Source organism: Hetaerina americana, unplaced genomic scaffold, assembly GCF_022747635.1.
Source record: "Hetaerina americana unplaced genomic scaffold, ioHetAmer1.1.p SCAF_7, whole genome shotgun sequence".
In the NCBI taxonomy this organism is placed as follows: Eukaryota; Metazoa; Arthropoda; class Insecta; order Odonata; family Calopterygidae; genus Hetaerina; species Hetaerina americana.
Genome location: NW_027287316.1, coordinates 88,013,867 through 88,030,754, shown reverse-complemented (window position 1 = coordinate 88,030,754; position 16,888 = coordinate 88,013,867). Strand labels below are relative to the sequence as shown.

Sequence of the window (16,888 nt, the reverse complement as noted above, 5' to 3'; positions counted from 1 at the left end):
ATAGTGACAAACTGAGCAAACGTGTATCTTGTGGATGACCATATTTACGGAGTGTGTAAAAAGTTCCCTCACCTATTTAGCATTAACAGAACCCTGAAAATGAACAATTTTTCAATGGAGTGCATTATAAGTGGATACATTTTCTTTAAATTATAAGTGAAGATGAAAACAAAAAGAGGACAACTTAGGCAAAATATCTTCTAATGATATCAACAAGGTTCCTCCAAGCAGGTTCTCTTGCTTTGTTCCCTTCCTCAGCACTTACTGCCCCTGGCAAGTCAGGCACAGGCATCCTGAAAATCCTCACAAATTTTAACTTCACAGCATAAAACATATGACAATTGGCAGTGTCCTGATGTTAAGCATGTTAGGAAAAGATTCCTCGTACACTCAATATGTAATACATAAATGTTAACATTATTGCATCACATTGTTTCCTTGCCTATTGTGAATCATTATGCTACACAAGATTACACACAAGGTAATTATATTGCATGTCTATTGAGGCTGGTAATTCAGAACATGGCCCGCAAGCGAGCACCTTAAAATTGTGCACTTTGGGAAGTATTGTTTTCGCCCAATGGGTTATTGACTGGCAGGTCATTTCAACTCTTCACCAATGACTGAAGGGTTTAAATGCAATGCCTTCCAGTCAATTCAACAGCTCCACTACATCCATTCCACTAAGATGAAGGCACATCCATTTTACCAATTTGAAAACATTAAAAAATATTCTCAACCACTCCATTTGAAATGAGAATTCTTCTTCAGTAGGTAATTACTTAAAAAAATGACACTATTTAAAAGAGATAATTTATTGCATAAAACTTTACATTCTGAGCATACATTAAAAAGTAAAATTGTCCCAAAACAGTTTGTCATTAAATGCTGTCATTCCAAATCAGTTTTAGATCATAAAAATCCTCATCTGGAAAATCTAGTTTCACATCCAGTGGAATTCTCCCTAAAAATAACAAATTGAAATGAAAATCTGACATTTGCCAATAAAAAAACAAACTTGCTGAAAAACACTTACCCTGAGGCAATAAAAATGGACTATCAGGCTCAATTTCCAAGGGTTTGTTTATTTTTCCAATTATATCAGACAAATCCTCCAATTCAAAGTTAGAAAACTTTAAACCAGGCAGAAAACAATCTTCAAAGTCATCTATTTCACAATAAAAACGACAAAATACAGTGGTCAACTTATCACTATCCATAATTTAAACAAACTACGAATGCATTAAGTTTGGGTCACATTGAAAATAAATACTGGGATATACCAATAAAGTTGATAAATTTAAAATGTTAATAAAATACGAGACAATTAATGGAGCAAAGAAATGCTTTAATTATTCTAATGTGGAAGATATATAATTCACTTTACATCAAACTTAGAGTTTGTGATAGGGATATTTTTAGTGCGTAGCTGACTTATTTTATGAAATTACTATTTACAAGCTACATTATTAGATGAAGGGCTATTCCCTATCGCTTTAGTTCTTTTGGTTATCCCCCTTGGTCATCTGAAGTACCATCTTCACACCAGGGATTGGAAAGGGGTGGAGGGTTTAGGAGCACTTGAGACTAAAAAACATGTCATGCTTTTTTGGGAAATAATATAGCTGTGCCTGCATATCCTCTGTGAATCAAGTTTCTATTAACATAATAACATCAGGGATCGGGAGGGTGCAGTGGCTAACATACAGGCTTCCCACTGATAGATCCCAGGTTCAAATCGAGCCACAACCAATATTTTTCAGTGCTATCCCGATTCCTACTCGAGGTGCTTTGTGGAGAGCACTTTGAATGAGTACGATGTCCATCAGATGGGATGTTAAACTGCGGACCCCTTGGCGCCTTTTGATATTAGAGCAAGCTAATGCCGGTACCAGGTTTCTTTCCACCCTTCCTTTCCCATTCATCACTAATGATCCTCAGCTGTCAGTCGCCTCCCATAAAAACTACAATACAATAACAGGGCAAGGAAGTTGCCAGATATACAATACAATAGGACAAGGAAGTTGCCAGATTAACTATGTTAAATTTATATTTCAGACTATGCACATTTTGATAATACACAGCAAAGCAATTTACTTCGGTGAGTTTTTTGCCTCAGACTTTTTCTTGACAATTTTAGGAACTCTGTGAATGTATTTTATCTCTAGGTTAACGGCTCCATTTTCATGTGGCATATGATACTCATTCTTCAATGTTGAATGGTGCTCTCTTTCCCTTTTGGTACACTACCTGTTTCTATAGCGCATAAGTCAGGTGAGGAATTACCATTACTGTTTTGAATATTAATACGCAAAAAAGAGCTGCAATGCAACCTCCTCATTACTTCCCGATAACTTACTTTCATGGGTTTTTCCTGTGCTGACTGACTATATTTCCTACTTCAAGAGACACAAATATGCACCACAGGGACATTTACACCAAAAAATGAATACACACAAAATATAAGATGATTGGTGTGTACAAGCTCTCCAAGCAATCATTCTATCCGTCAATCTTTTAATTCCTTCACTGTTTCTTCATTGACCTGGTTTTCATATTCAATTCTTGGTCTTCCTCTGCAATTCTATTTTGTTTTACAACAGCAGCCTTCAATAACTATTGTGCCTCTAAAATGGAAGCCCTCTTCTTGTGTCTACGATGAACCTCTTCAAATACCCTCTCTTCCAAGTACTTAATTTTACTTTCATTGTATAATCACATACAACATGGAGCATGGAGGCAGGTAGATGGCAAAAAGAAAAGAAGGGAAATAAGTAGGATAAACGCCAGAAGTTTATACAATGCATAGGAGGGCCCCACACGAAACGAACTTATAATAGGTCGAATGCCTTGAATGAACCTTGAGTTTATAATAGATCTCTACTCGCTCACCAATCAAATTTTCAATATGATGACAATTTCTTATCCTTTTTTGATACAACTGCATTTAAATAATTCTAATAATTTGAATGCTCATTCAGAGTTATGGGTGGCGAAAGGGGTAGTGCAAACAAGGGAATACTTTGCTACACTTCCTCAATAACATTATTCTATGAAACCAATGTGATAGTTTTCTGTCACTGTCATCTTCACTCCGCACAAAATAATACCCAAATGACTATAATGTCCTTCATATTGGTATATGCCTAATTACTTTTGGTTTTCCATTGGGAATAGGTTATATTAAATAAAAGGCGACTACAATGCAACAAATTCAAAGAGTAATTCACAGTTAGTGGATGACTCCGCTAAAAGTCACTGTCGCTGCATCTCCTGTAGTTTCTTAAAATTTGTAAATGGTGACTGGTTCTCACATCTCCTAAATACATTATTCTTGTGCCCCATGGATATCCAACTATGCAATTTAGTTTATTTAAGGAACCCAGTTAACATTCAATCAATGCTTCTTTATATCTCTCTAAGAAGGTTGTGTGCTCTTCCCTACTCCCATTCCTCACAAGGGACAACGTATTCTACATTGCTGATGTGATCCAGGAAAAAATACCTCAGTTCAAGCTATAAAGTTAAACAGACTTCGGACAAACAAAAACCCAACAAACTGATTTACCCCATTATTACACACGAGGAAATCAACACTTGATAACATACGATTCAACTAATAAAAGCTTCAGGCAAACAATATACGTTTACCCTACAACGCGAACGTTTCCTCCACTAACTAAACATAACTAGTGTTTGTTCAGTTACTTGAAAACTGCAGGGACACACCATCAAGTAAGAAATACTTAACTTAATGCTATAATTGACAGAAGGCACGATCAAGTGTACGGCCTAACCTATTACGTTTTTCCATTGTTTCACCGCCGTACTGTGGTTTTATAAAAATGTTACTACTGCGTGAATATCATTATATTATTCACATACCTTCCACAGTTAAATTTATCGGTAAACTTTCTGGTTCGGGCCAATCTTCATTTCTCAGTTTTCCATCAGAGCTTAGAGGAAGGTTACCGGGCTTGGAATCTTTGGTTATTCCACATTCTTCACTCTCTGCTTTAAAATTTTGGATAGTATTCTTCAGATCCCCAAAAACTTGCTTCTTAGGAATAGCACCACGATTTGATATTTTGACGGGGCCACTGGCTCGTACTACGGACAGAAATAAACCTCAAGTAACCCGGTACTATCGTTGCAATCATAATTGAAAAAAATCTTTTATACCTTTAAATGACGTCATAATTGCACATGCAGGGTTTTCCTTATCAGGTAACGGTTTCCACGCAGACGACATCATGTTAGCTTCCAAGTTTACTATGAATTATGAAAATAACTATGCGAAACCGAACTAAGTAGCGCTGAGTTGCTAGCAGCAATCTGTTTGTCGGCAATTTGCTCGAGGGGTCAAACAGTCACATACTATTCCCGGTTCTGTGCCGCCGATTAAAATGTTTCAAGCGATTCCAAATGGAATGAGATCGTTCCAGCCCAAGCCAACCTTAGCTGGGATCGACGGCTTTGAACACTGACCGGCAGTGTATCGCACTCAATATTATATATGACACAGATCGAATGTATAGTTCATATAATCGAATGGAGATCAAAATTAAAGCTGAATTTACGACTGATTATGACGGTTACGTTTAAGCTTCTCCGATCCACAGGTTTCTCCATATGAAAACAACCGAATGGCGATTAGAGAACTAGGCGCATAAATTGGGAAACTTCTGCTTTTAATCGTGCATATGGGATTGATGTAAATTGGGTAAAGTGAAACCAACGTGAAGTGATCAAATTATTGTTAATAAAATTTAAAAAAATGTAATTCGCCGCGGTTTTTAAAACACAGCGTACCACATTTGTATATTGTTTTTTGCTACCACGGCTCCCTCACAATCATGTTTCTATTATTGAATCAACAGTTGTTACGTTGGCAATAGTTCACCCATGAGAAAGAGCAGCTAATTGATTCGTTCACTAACTTTCGTTGAAGAATCGTATCATTTGGAATAATTGCCCATGATGTTCTCTGTAGAGGTGGGTTGAATGATTCAATTTACTGACTCGAGTCAATTGCACCGCCTCACCTCAATAACTCGCTCATTTGAGTGATTTGGATTGGAAAACCTTAGAGCACCCCGTGTTGCACACCAAACGAGAAGTACCGATTAATATTAAATAACCTTAACAGCGAATAGATAAAGTAGGAATGACCAAGGCCGCTCGACCCATAGTCGGACCTTTGCATTATTTTTTCCTGTGACAGAAAATTATGACAATTTCATTGGCCACATTTAATTTTAGGAATAATTTTAATCATTCCTCGTACGTCAATCATTCTGTGCAATGCAGTACAAGCATAAAACAGAAACGTATGGTGCCAAAATCATAAAGCATTCGCAAATTAAAAACTTCTAAACACTAATTTCTTTATTGAGTGAGCATGTGTAAAGTCCTATTCCTTTTGAATCGAGAAGAGCTATTTAATATGAACCTCCCCATCCTCTTTCATAAGTTTTCCAAGATTATTCGCCGGGAAAGTACTAGATCATTCTTCTCTTTCATAAGGCCTACGAATTGCCGACACAATTTCAATACTTTCCACCTGTTAGCATGCCCTAATCAGTAGCTCCAGTGAGAGTAATTAATTAGCTTTGTAACCATAGGAGTGCATGAAATAGTTGGTATCCATTACATGTTTTCTAATTCACAAAACTACTGGAGTACTACAATAGGTGAATCGCGTGCGGCGTTCGTTCCAAATTCATAGGAATTAGGAAAGATGGTCCCAATTACGCGCGATTATAATTTCTAATATATTTATAGAGCACATATGGCCGTGAGTTCTGTCGAGCAAATAATTAAAATTCTGAATGTTGCACCTGAACTTTGGAGGTTTTTCGTGCATTCATTTTCAGTGGGAAAGTTCGACATACCAGTTGAGAGCAGTATGATTATATTATTTTCAAACTTTGCCTTAAGAGGGGCTATCATGATATTTGGCTTTGACTGCTTGTCAGCCGGTGATATGATTTTTCAGTGACACCAACAAACACATCTGTGCACGAATTAACTGGGTAGATCTCTTAAATCAGAGCATTTATCTCATTATATTACACACAATAAACTCACCACTACTCTCTGTAATCACCAGCCATGGCAACACCATATTCTAAATACCCAGTATATGATACTCGGTATTACGCAGTATGTGACACGTAGCGTCTGTCCCTCAGTGAGGCGGCTGTAATGGCGTCTGACCCCAGTGGGGTGGCCAGTAAGTGATCGTGTCACGTTAAAAACAGTATTGAGAAAGGCAATGGGAAACCACCTCTATTATCACTCCCAATATTTAAATGATGGACAATACAGAGATTTTGAGTCCTGGCAACTACGGGGATCGGCCCAAACGGCCGTGTGTCGTGCCAGGCAGCGGGGGAGGCAAGGCTTCCGCGGTCATCATCCCAAGAAACCCTTGCAAGGGAAAACCAGCGGCAGCAGGACAGAAGACGCAGGAGAAGAAGACAAAATTAGTTAGAATAGGAACGTGGAATGTTAGGACAATGATGAGGACAGAGAAATTGGAGAATGTTAAGCGAGAGATGGAAAGGGGAAACATAGATATTTTAGGTCTATGCGAGGTGAGATGGAAAGATAGCGGGGATTACTGGAGTGATAATTATAGAATAATATACAGTGGTGGGGACGAGAGCCAACGAGGGGTTGCCATAGTATTAAACGAAGAGGTAGGAAGAAGCGTAGTCAACATAGAGCAGGTAAAGGATAGGTTATTACTAGTAGAGATAAAAGCGGAACCGAAGAACTTGGTTATTATTCAGGTATACATGCCACCGAGCAACCATAAGGAAGAAGAGGTCGATAGGATATACGATCAGTTAAAGGACATAATCGCGTGTGTTCCTACAGGGAAACATTTGAAAGTGATGGGGGATTGGAATGCGATGATAGGCGAAGGAAGAGATGGTGACGAGGTCGGGGACTACGGTTTAGGCACGAGGAATGAGCGCGGGGAGAAAGCAGTTGAGTTCTGCAGGAGACAGGGGCTAGTCATCAACAACATTTGGTTTAGACACCACAAAAGACACAGGTATACATGGAAAATGCCAGGTGACACAGAAAGGTATCAGCTAGATTATACCTGTATTCTGGTTCGACGCAGGTTTAGGAACTGTGATAAATTCACACAGCTTCCCAGGAGCAGATACGGACTTTGACCACAATTTAGTTTTTGTGAAATATAGCGTCCGTTTAAAAAGATAAGGCAGGGGCGGCGAGTTAGAAAATGGAATTAGAAGCATTAAATGGTTTGAAAAGGAAGGATTACCAACAGGCGGTAGAGGAAATCATGGAGGATGGTAAAGAGCTAATTACTATAGAAAAAAAATGGGAAAGTATCAAGAAAGGGTTGTCCAAAGCCACAAAAGACGCTATTGTAACCATTAACGCTAAAAGGACAAGGAAACCATAGGTCACAGATGAGATGATTACAAAGGTGGTTGAGCGGAGAAAATGGAAGAATGTAAATACAGAGTTAGGCAAAATGAAGTACAAAGAATTAAACAATAAATTGAGGCGGGTAACAAATGAACAAGGGAAGCATGGTGGAAGACGCAGTGCGAGGATATGGAAAGTCTGCGGAGGAAGGGTGAAATCGGTGCGCTGTATAGCAAAGTTAAATCGTAATCGGGAAGTAAGAAAGGAAGATCTATGCTAACAGTTAGAGATAAGGCAGGTAAGGTAATAGTTGACGGAGGAAAGATCCAAGAGAGATGGAAGGTGTATAAAGAAGAACTGTATAGTATCCGATTGCCTGCAGCCTGCTTCTAACCTCAGTATTACTTTTGCCCATTCCCTCCTTCCTAAAATAAACCATTCCCTATCCCACTTACAGACAGACTCCCGGGAAGTCTTTCAATACCTATGCAAAATACGCCCCCACTGCTCACCTGGCCCAGATGCTCTCAGCCCTAAATTTATTCGCAATTGCGCTTCATCCCTCTTACAACCTTTAGCCATCTTGTTGAATCGCTGTTTTTCCCTAGGAACCTCCCCTCCTCAATGGAAATGCGCTAATATCATTCAGATACATGAAACAGGTCCCAAGAATGACGTTTCACTATCATCCTATCTCATTGCTTCCAATCCTGTCTTCCGTTTGTGAACGCATTATTCTCAACAGGATTCATTATTTCACCTCTCCCTTTTTATCTTCTCAGCAGCATGGTTTCCTCCCAGGCAGGTCATGCCTGACAAATCTCGCTGTCTTTCAGCACCACACCGTCATGGCAATAGACAAATCAAGTCAACTTGATGCCATCTACCTTGACTTCTCCAAGGCTTTCGACGCCCTGCATTATCAACTCCTCCTTCATAAACTCAGCCAACAGTTCGGCATTCATGGTATGTTCCTTAGCCTTCTCTCTACTTTTCTCACCCACAGAACCCAGCGTGTGATACTCTCGGATGCTTCTTCCTCTTGGTCTCCTGTCACTTCTGGGGTTCCCCAGGGCAGTGTTCTTGGGCCATATCTTTTCAATTTATTCGTTAATGATCTTCCTTCCCAACTCCTTTCCTCCCAGGTCCATACACTTCTCTACGCTGATGATTGCAAGATCTACAAGCAAATTAATAACATTTCTGACTGTACTCACCTTCAACTTGCCTTACATAAAATTTCCCTGTGGTGTGATACCTGGAGGCTTAACTTAAACCCTGGAAAATGCAACATCATGACTCTTGCTCTGAAAAAAAACCCCTGATGTTCAACTACTCAATTAATTCAACTCCCTTAAATCGAGTAACAACCATTAAAGACCTTGGCGTTTTAATTGACCAGAAACTAAATTACTCCGACCACATACAGACTTAAAAAAATAAAGCAATATCCCTACTAGGCCTTCTTTACCGCTTCACAGAAATTAAAGATCCAATTGCACTCCATTCACACTTCTCAATAATTGTCCTTCCCATCATATCATATTGCTCCCCCATTTGGTCCACATCATCCCCAACTAACCTTAAATCCCTTGATTCCATCTCTCACTTCTTTGCCAAAATAGTCAAACACAGAGTCCCACTTTACCGCAATATGTCCTAAAATGCTGTTCTGTCTACCCTATCCATTTCTAGTCCCCAAAGCTGCAGACTTAAAGCTGACTTAAAACTCCTCTACAAGACCCTAAACTCGGCTGTTGATTGCCCTGAACTGCTATCTTTCTTCAACTTCAGGATACCAACCCGATCCACCAGCACCCACTCCCTACTCCATCTCAGCCTTTTCCTAGGCTATCTCTCACCAAACACTCGCCTTTATTTCCCCTCTCCTCCCTTCTAAATTCACTCCCTCACACTGTCGACCCCTTTAACTTATCATGCAACAACTTCACCACCCAAGCTTTATCCCAACTTTCAGTAAATTAAAATTTCCCCGGCTTGGTTCTCGTTGTTATTGTTATGCTGTTATTGTCCTTTGTCCTCTTTCATGTTTGTTATATTGTTCACTGTAAAATGGCACTGCTGCTGTATGTGAACAGTGTTTTAAAATAAAATAAATAAAATGAAAAACTTCGACCAACAAAGTTAGACATTGAAAAAGAATATGACGTAGAGGAAGATAGCTTAGGTCCAGGCATACTAGACGATGAGATAAAAAGGGCATTAAGGGAGAAGAAACTAAATAAGGCCGTGGGGGTGAACAACATTACCGCGGAGCTATTGAAATGTGCAGGAAAATGTGGGAGGAAGAGGCTATATGGGCCGATTCATAGTATTTATGAGGGAGGAATTTGGCCGGAAGACGTTGTGAGATCAGTTTTAGTTCCTATTCCGAAAAAGGTAAACGCTATATCATATGAGGACTTCAGGACAATAAGTTTGATATCCCATGCAGCTGAAGTTGTTCTCAGGATCATAAACAAAAGGATAGAGAGAAGGGCAAATGATTACTTAGGGGATGATCAGTTTGGGTTTAGGAAGGGGAGAGGTACGCGTGATGCCATTGCAGTAATGAGATTATTAATCGAGAGGAATATAGAACACAACCAGGAGGTATTTGCCTGTTTCGTATATTTCGAAAATGCATTTGATAGAGTGAATTGGGAATACTAATGAGTATATTGCAGAAAATAGGAATAGATTGCAGGGAAAGGAGGCTAATCCGCAACGTGTACATGTCTCAGACTGCTCAGGTGCAGTTGGGAAACGGGGAGTCCGGATGGGCAGTGTTAGGAATTGGATGTTAGGCAGGGTTGCCCATTATCACCGTTGCTGTTCAACCTGTATGCAGAGGAAATAATCAAAGAGGCATGGGAAGAACTCGAGGTAGGAATGAAAGTGGGCGGGGAATTCGTCAAATCAGTTAGGTTTGCTGATGACCAAGCTTTAGTTTGTCAGTCAGCCAAGGGGTTGCAAGCACTGCTGAGTGAATTGGAAATTCAGTGCAACAGGTATGGGATGAGAATCAATATTAATAAATGAAGGTTATGCGATTCTCTAGAAAGAAAAAGGCTAAGCTAAACATTAAAATAGGAGGGCAAAAACTAGAGCAGGTAGAACAGTTTACGTATCTCGGTAGTGTTTTGGACCAACACGGTTAAAATAGTAAGGACGTAAGGAGAAGAATTGCACTAGGCAAAGAGGCTTTCACGTGGAGGAGGGAGTTGATGACAGGGATGTTGAGTAAGGATATTAGGAAAAGACTCGTAAAAACTTTGATATGGAGCGTAGCTATGTACGGCATGGAAATGTGGTCATTGAAGCAGGAGGATAGACGTAGACTGGAGGCTTTTGAAATGTGGGTGTGGAGAAGAATGGGGAAGGTGAAATGGACATAGAAGAAAACAAACGAGGAGGTACTTGGTATGGTGGGCAAAGAGAGGGGTTTGTTGGGAGAAATCCTATGGAGGCAGAAAAAGTGGATGAAGGGGGTGTTGACTGGTAGCGGGATGTTTGAAGACTGTAATTGAGGGGAGAATGTTAGGCCAACGAGGAAAGGGAAGGAACAGGATAGGGATGTTGGATGGGATGAAGGGAGGAAGAAAGTACTCAGAGCTGAAGAGGGACCTGAGGTAGAGTAGGATTTTGTGTTTTGCTAGGGGTCACAAATTATTTAATCAGTAATTTTGTCCAATTATGTCCATCCGGCTTTTGAGATGTGGTTGTGGAGAAGAATGAAGAAGGTGAAATGGACAGAGAAGAAAACAAATGAGGAAGTACTTGGTATGGTGGGCGAAAAGAGGGGTTTGTTGGGAGAAATCCTATGGAGGCATGAAAAGTGGCTGAAGGGGGTGTTGACCGGCAGTGGCATGTTGAAGACTGTGATAGAGGGGAGAATGTTGGGCAAAAGAGGAAAGGGAAGGAACAGGATAGGGATGTTGGACGGGATGAAGGGAGGAAGAAAGTACTCTGAGATGAAGAGGGTAGGATGATATAGAGTAGGATGATGGATTTTGTATTTTGTTAGGAGTAATAAAATGTTTGTTTGGTAGTTGTGTTCATCCAAAATCCTGCCTTAACCGGTAGATTACCTAATAATAATAATGATACTAGGCCCTAGGAAGATAACTAAACGAAGTTAACCCAAGTGGACATTCCTATTTTATAGCAAAATTGAACACTTCTAGACAATATCTCTTGAATGAGAACATATATTTTCTCAAAATTTAGCATAAATACAAGGCACTTGTTCCTCTATTAGCAGGTATATGCTTCTCCTATGCTCATTGTCCGTTTTAGAACCCAGGGCCCACTATTCGTCACGAGAGTCACATTCTCAACAAAAAATCATCAAGTACTAAACAATATCTCCTGGAGGATTCTGCATTCTTGGGTTTCAGGGCATCGTTGTTTGATGCTGACAACAGTTCTCAGCATCAAACAACGACGCGGTGAAACCCGAGAATGCAGAATTCTTCAAACCACCGCCGCGAAACCTACGCAGCCAATATCTCCTAAACTAGAACATTTTTATCTTGAATGCTAAGACAAACACTTAGCACTCTTTTCTATATTTGCAGGTACAAGGGTACCTAATACTCTTTGCCTTGTTTAGGATCCGGGTCCCACCCAAAGTGGCTGCGAAACAACACTGATCTTGGTCCATGGGAAAAGTGTATCTCAGCGGATTTTGCGAGTATCGGACAATACCTGTATATCCTAAACTAGAACATTTGTTTCCTTGAAAGTTATCATAGACAATTGGCACTCCTTCCTCAATCAGTAGATACACGGTTATCCTATGCTCATTGCATGACCAAACAAATATTTGTGTTCAGGTGTCACGATTGGGATTGTGCATGCATAGTTGGTGAACACACAAGCCGTCACACGTCCTCGCGGCGGCTAACGGGGAATTCTGTGCATTTATACACTTGTATTTAGATGAAAACAAAGTTTTCAGGAAATTGGAGAATTGGTGTACCTAATCAATGCATTTAAGGATCAATAGCGGCATTACAACTGATGCAAAGGCTTTCTCTAGTCAAATCAATTGATGAATGGCAATTGAATCTCCTCCGGCAAAACCGGTAGGCGGAGGAAGATTTCGTCCCCAAGTACGCACTAACCTTGAACCCAAAGTGATGCTCCCTGCTGCGGCGGAGTTCGCCTCGAGAGCGATGGCTACTGTTGATGTTCTCGGTAGCATTTCCTCTTTCACATGATTTTTGACCCAGTGGGACCTCTCCTACTCGGATTCAACCAGGATTCACCCTTATCCTGGGCACCATTCACCCTTTGCCTCCAAATTCATTTTCTTTCGTCATTCCGTCCAATAGGATTTTTCTGCTCATGAATCCTCGCCTACGGATGAAGAGTCGCACTCCGTTATTTGTTTGGCGCATGCGTCAATGTTAAAAGAGATTAGAACATTTTCCTTCAGTTACAATAATGATTTCCGTGGACTGCGATCTGCGCATTTCATCTTCTCACGCACTTCTATCCAATCGTAAAAATGTGTCCCGGTTATACGGATTGCATTGTTTTGTGTCATCAAATTTTTAACTTTCTAAATTTAAGGTAACTCCAATGTTGTGCCCTTCGTTTCAGTATGACTGACAACAAGTGTTCGGGGCGGAGATGTTGGGTGACTCCTTTGAAAGGGTCGCCTCATAGTTTGGGTATAGGCTGCAAGAGGGTGCGTACGATTTTATGTGGACTATTATTTCATACGGTAGTTTTGCTTATTTCTAATATCATTTACTCCGTAGTTTTACAGTTTATCCTTCCCGTATCGGTATGTGGGTCTTAGGACAGACAACCGAAGAGTTAAGGAGGACACTAGTGGTAAAGGCGTGAAGCAGAGAAGTCATTGTATTTGTTGGGTGCAATGACTTAAATAAGGTACAATATTCATCAAGATATAGAAGTAATGACTCATTATTATGAATGAGTCATTACTTCTACCTGTATATCTTCAGATGAAGACGGATTGTTTCCGTCGAAATATCAAGAAATAACGTGCGAGTGTTGTTCTTTTTTTTGTGTTTCTATATTGTGTGTTACTGTGTATTGTACTATTCGGCACTTCCGTGTTACGTCTACGAATAGCATATATATATATATATATACATAAATATCATCGAAATGGAACGCTCTTCGGTGACGCACAAATATATATAAACATAGATGTAGATTTTTAGACTATAGAGACACAAAGAAAGGACACTCACAATATGTTATTTGATGTTTTGATGGCTTGGCTGTTGTCTTCAGAGAGTGTCCTTTCTTTGTGTCTCTATAGTCTAAAAATCTACATCTGTGTTTATATATAAAAATATATATATTATAACTAAGGAGCCAGGGAAGGAGTACTATTTGCATACTTGCGACAGTGTCGTGTGGTTGGCGGCCGCGACATCATTGGTGCAAGCGTAGCACAGAATGAGAGAGTTGTATTCTGTTTTAAGTAAAAAAATACTTCCCGAGGATAATCAGAGAAGCCATTGAAATTGTTAAAAGGCCAGAAAACTTTAACAGAGAGAATGGATATCCACTCCACAGTGCGTGGAAAAGAATTATTCTGCGCAAATATGAGGACGTTCCCTGATTGGCCAAAGAAATTTCCCGGTATTGGTGCCGGATTTTCCCTATATAAGACGGGACAACAAGCTTCTTTTCATCCTTGACCTGAGGACGCCAGCAGGATAGCTGGCGAAACTGTTGTGCAACTAAACGACACGTGGATGCAGCCCGAAAAATGTGGAAATCACCTACTCATCGCCGTGGAAACCTGCGAACAAAAATTATGTTCGTTTATTTCGCATTTAAATATTATTTTGTAGCCTTTTCTTCCAGAAGTTTATATTCTACTTGTTCTTTGACTCTTCTCTGATTCCTACCTTTGTTTTATTATAGAATAGTGTTATCAACCTGAGCCAGTTTAGGAAGGGATTCACTTGTTTATTCTTACTTTTTTTTGGCTTCATTGCCTTCACTTTTATCTATTTTAAATGTTTATTGTTCTGTTAATACATTAAACATTTTATTTTTTAATTAACTATTTTTAGATTTGGTTTTTAACTTGTTTATCTTTAATTCTTGCTTTTCAGTGAAGTTACCAATATTTAATTTTTATTTATGGTTGGCAATTGGCAGTTGGTCCCATTTGGATGAGGCGGAAAGAAATCAGCCACTCTCGTGGTATGTGATTTGATGAGCCAGGGTAGAACTTGTCTTTCAATTGGAACACACATTATGAGGAATGGAGCACGTCATTCCTCCAGGACAATTTTCTTCAGCTTGGAAGGCAAAGTGTTAACACATTGTTTATAATGATAAGTGATTTTATGATTTCTTATATGCACAGAAAATGTTGAATATCAAACAAATGACTAACTGGATGCCAGGTTTATAGCTGCTTGGAATAACAACACATTCCATTTTTATATATTTATCATAATAAAAACATAGCCACATACTTATGTACAAAATAAACTCATATATACAAGGTCAAGTAGTCATAGAATCCAAATATAATCTGCCTGTGTAGCTGGAAGACACATTGCATCTATCATTGTAAAAAGTTATAACAAATTGTTACACTTGGGTGATTAATATGTCAGATTGTGACCAAAGGTTTGCTTTTGCCTATCATCTTTTCTCTTCAAAGTAAATGTATACCTTATGGCACAATCGTTCAACAGCATGATTAGTGCACATGTTATTTTTCACATAAAAATGAATGTACATATGGGAGTTAATAGAGTCATCACCCTCATTTGATTTCTTCCACATAAGTGGCTGGGAAAATTCCAATTGTCCCATTCAGCTCTCCCAACCACCAACCATCTGCTTGTTTGTCATGGATGTTGATGACATCACCTTGAGACAGATAACACAATAACAATTTAGTAGAATTTCCAATTCTTTGTCAGTGGTATTTTAATACAAATCATCATTTAAAAAATTAAAATTCTAATGATAATATATATAAATTGCATGCATATAAGCATACATTATCTTAAAAGAACATAGTAATTGATGTTCATAATTTGGCCAGGACCACCAAAACATGACAGGAAGTTTTTAATGTATTTTACGCGTGTGCTTGTCTTTTATACCTATTCCTATCATTGTGAATGAACATTTTTAACCATTGTTGGATTTTTATGTCTAAAAAAACAATATATATATATATATATATATATATATATATATATATATATATATATATATATATATAATGAACCATGAACACAGTAATCAACCCGAAGGTCAGTTTGGTAGGTGAAGGTAGAGTTCACCCAGTACTAAGCCCATCGGCGTGTGAATTTCACAATCAGGGTAGGGGGCCAGTTCCTTTCCCTGAGTTGGTCATGGTTTCCCAGGAAGACCTGGTACCATCACTTTAGGTTGGGTGGAGCTACAGGTGCCCAGAGTGCCTTGCCCGGAAATCAAACCCAGGCCCATCCGGTCAGTAGTCCAACGCTCTAGCCCCTGGACTACCGCGACCCATATATGTATATTATTATAATTAGGTAATATACCGGTTAAGGTAGATTTTTGGATGGAAACAGCTAATAAATAAATAAATATTTTGGACACCTAACAAAACACAACATCCAGTCTCCTACTCTAAATCAGCTCCCACTTCATCTCTGACTACTTTCTTCCCCCCTTCATCCCGTCCAACATCCCTATCCTGTTACTTCCCTTTCCTTGTTTGCCTAACATTCTCCCCTCAATCACATTCTTCAACATCCCACTGCCGGTCAATACCCCCTTCATCTACTTTTCCTGCCTCTATAGGATTTCTCCTAGCAAACCCCTCTCTTTGCCCACCATACCAAGAGCTTCCTCATTTGTTTTCTTCTCTGTCCATTTCACCCTCTCCATTCTTCTCCACACCCACATTTCAAAAGCCTCCAGTCTACGTCTATCCTCCTGCTTCAATGACCACGTTTCCGCGCCGTACATAGCTACACTCCATATCTAAGTTTTTACGAGTCTTTACTTAACATTCTTGCCCAACGGCCCCGTCATCAACTCCCTCCTCCTTGTGAAAGCCTCTTTGCCTAGCGCAATTCTTCTCCTTACGTCCCTACTACTTTGACCGTGTTGGTCCAAAATACTATTGAGATATGTAAACTGTTCTACCTGCTCTAGTTTTTGCCCTCCTGCTTTAATGTTAAGCTTAGCCTTTTTCTTTCTAGAAAATCACATATGTATATATATAAATATACATATACAATTATATACATATATATATATACATACATATATATATATATATATATATATATATATAAATATATATATACATAAACATATATATATATTCATATATACACATATATATACACATATATATACACATATATATACACATATATATACATATATATATATACATATATATATATATACATATATTTACATATACATATATTTACATATACATATATTTACATAT

General features: G+C 39.0%; 2 protein-coding genes across 2 annotated transcripts in view; both read right to left on the bottom strand.

Moving 5' to 3' along the window:
* Window positions 1–805: 805 nt before the first annotated feature.
* Window positions 806–4,653, bottom strand: LOC139696345 (uncharacterized). The gene is made up of 4 exons (XM_071595065.1): window positions 4,183–4,653; window positions 3,886–4,110; window positions 1,037–1,168; window positions 806–964 (listed from the first exon to the last, which is right to left on the bottom strand). The coding sequence occupies exons 1-4, from the start codon at window positions 4,253–4,255 to the stop codon at window positions 882–884; spliced, it is 513 nt and encodes a 170-aa protein (XP_071451166.1). The 5' UTR covers window positions 4,256–4,653; the 3' UTR covers window positions 806–881.
* A 10,197-nt stretch (window positions 4,654–14,850) lies between these two features.
* Window positions 14,851–16,888, bottom strand: part of Nost (Nostrin) — a 424,234-nt gene continuing 422,196 nt past the window's right edge. The window contains exon 14 of the mRNA XM_071595570.1: window positions 14,851–15,297. Coding sequence (XP_071451671.1) covers window positions 15,191–15,297 — 107 coding nt within the window. The 3' untranslated portion in view covers window positions 14,851–15,190. The remainder of the gene's footprint in view (window positions 15,298–16,888) is intronic.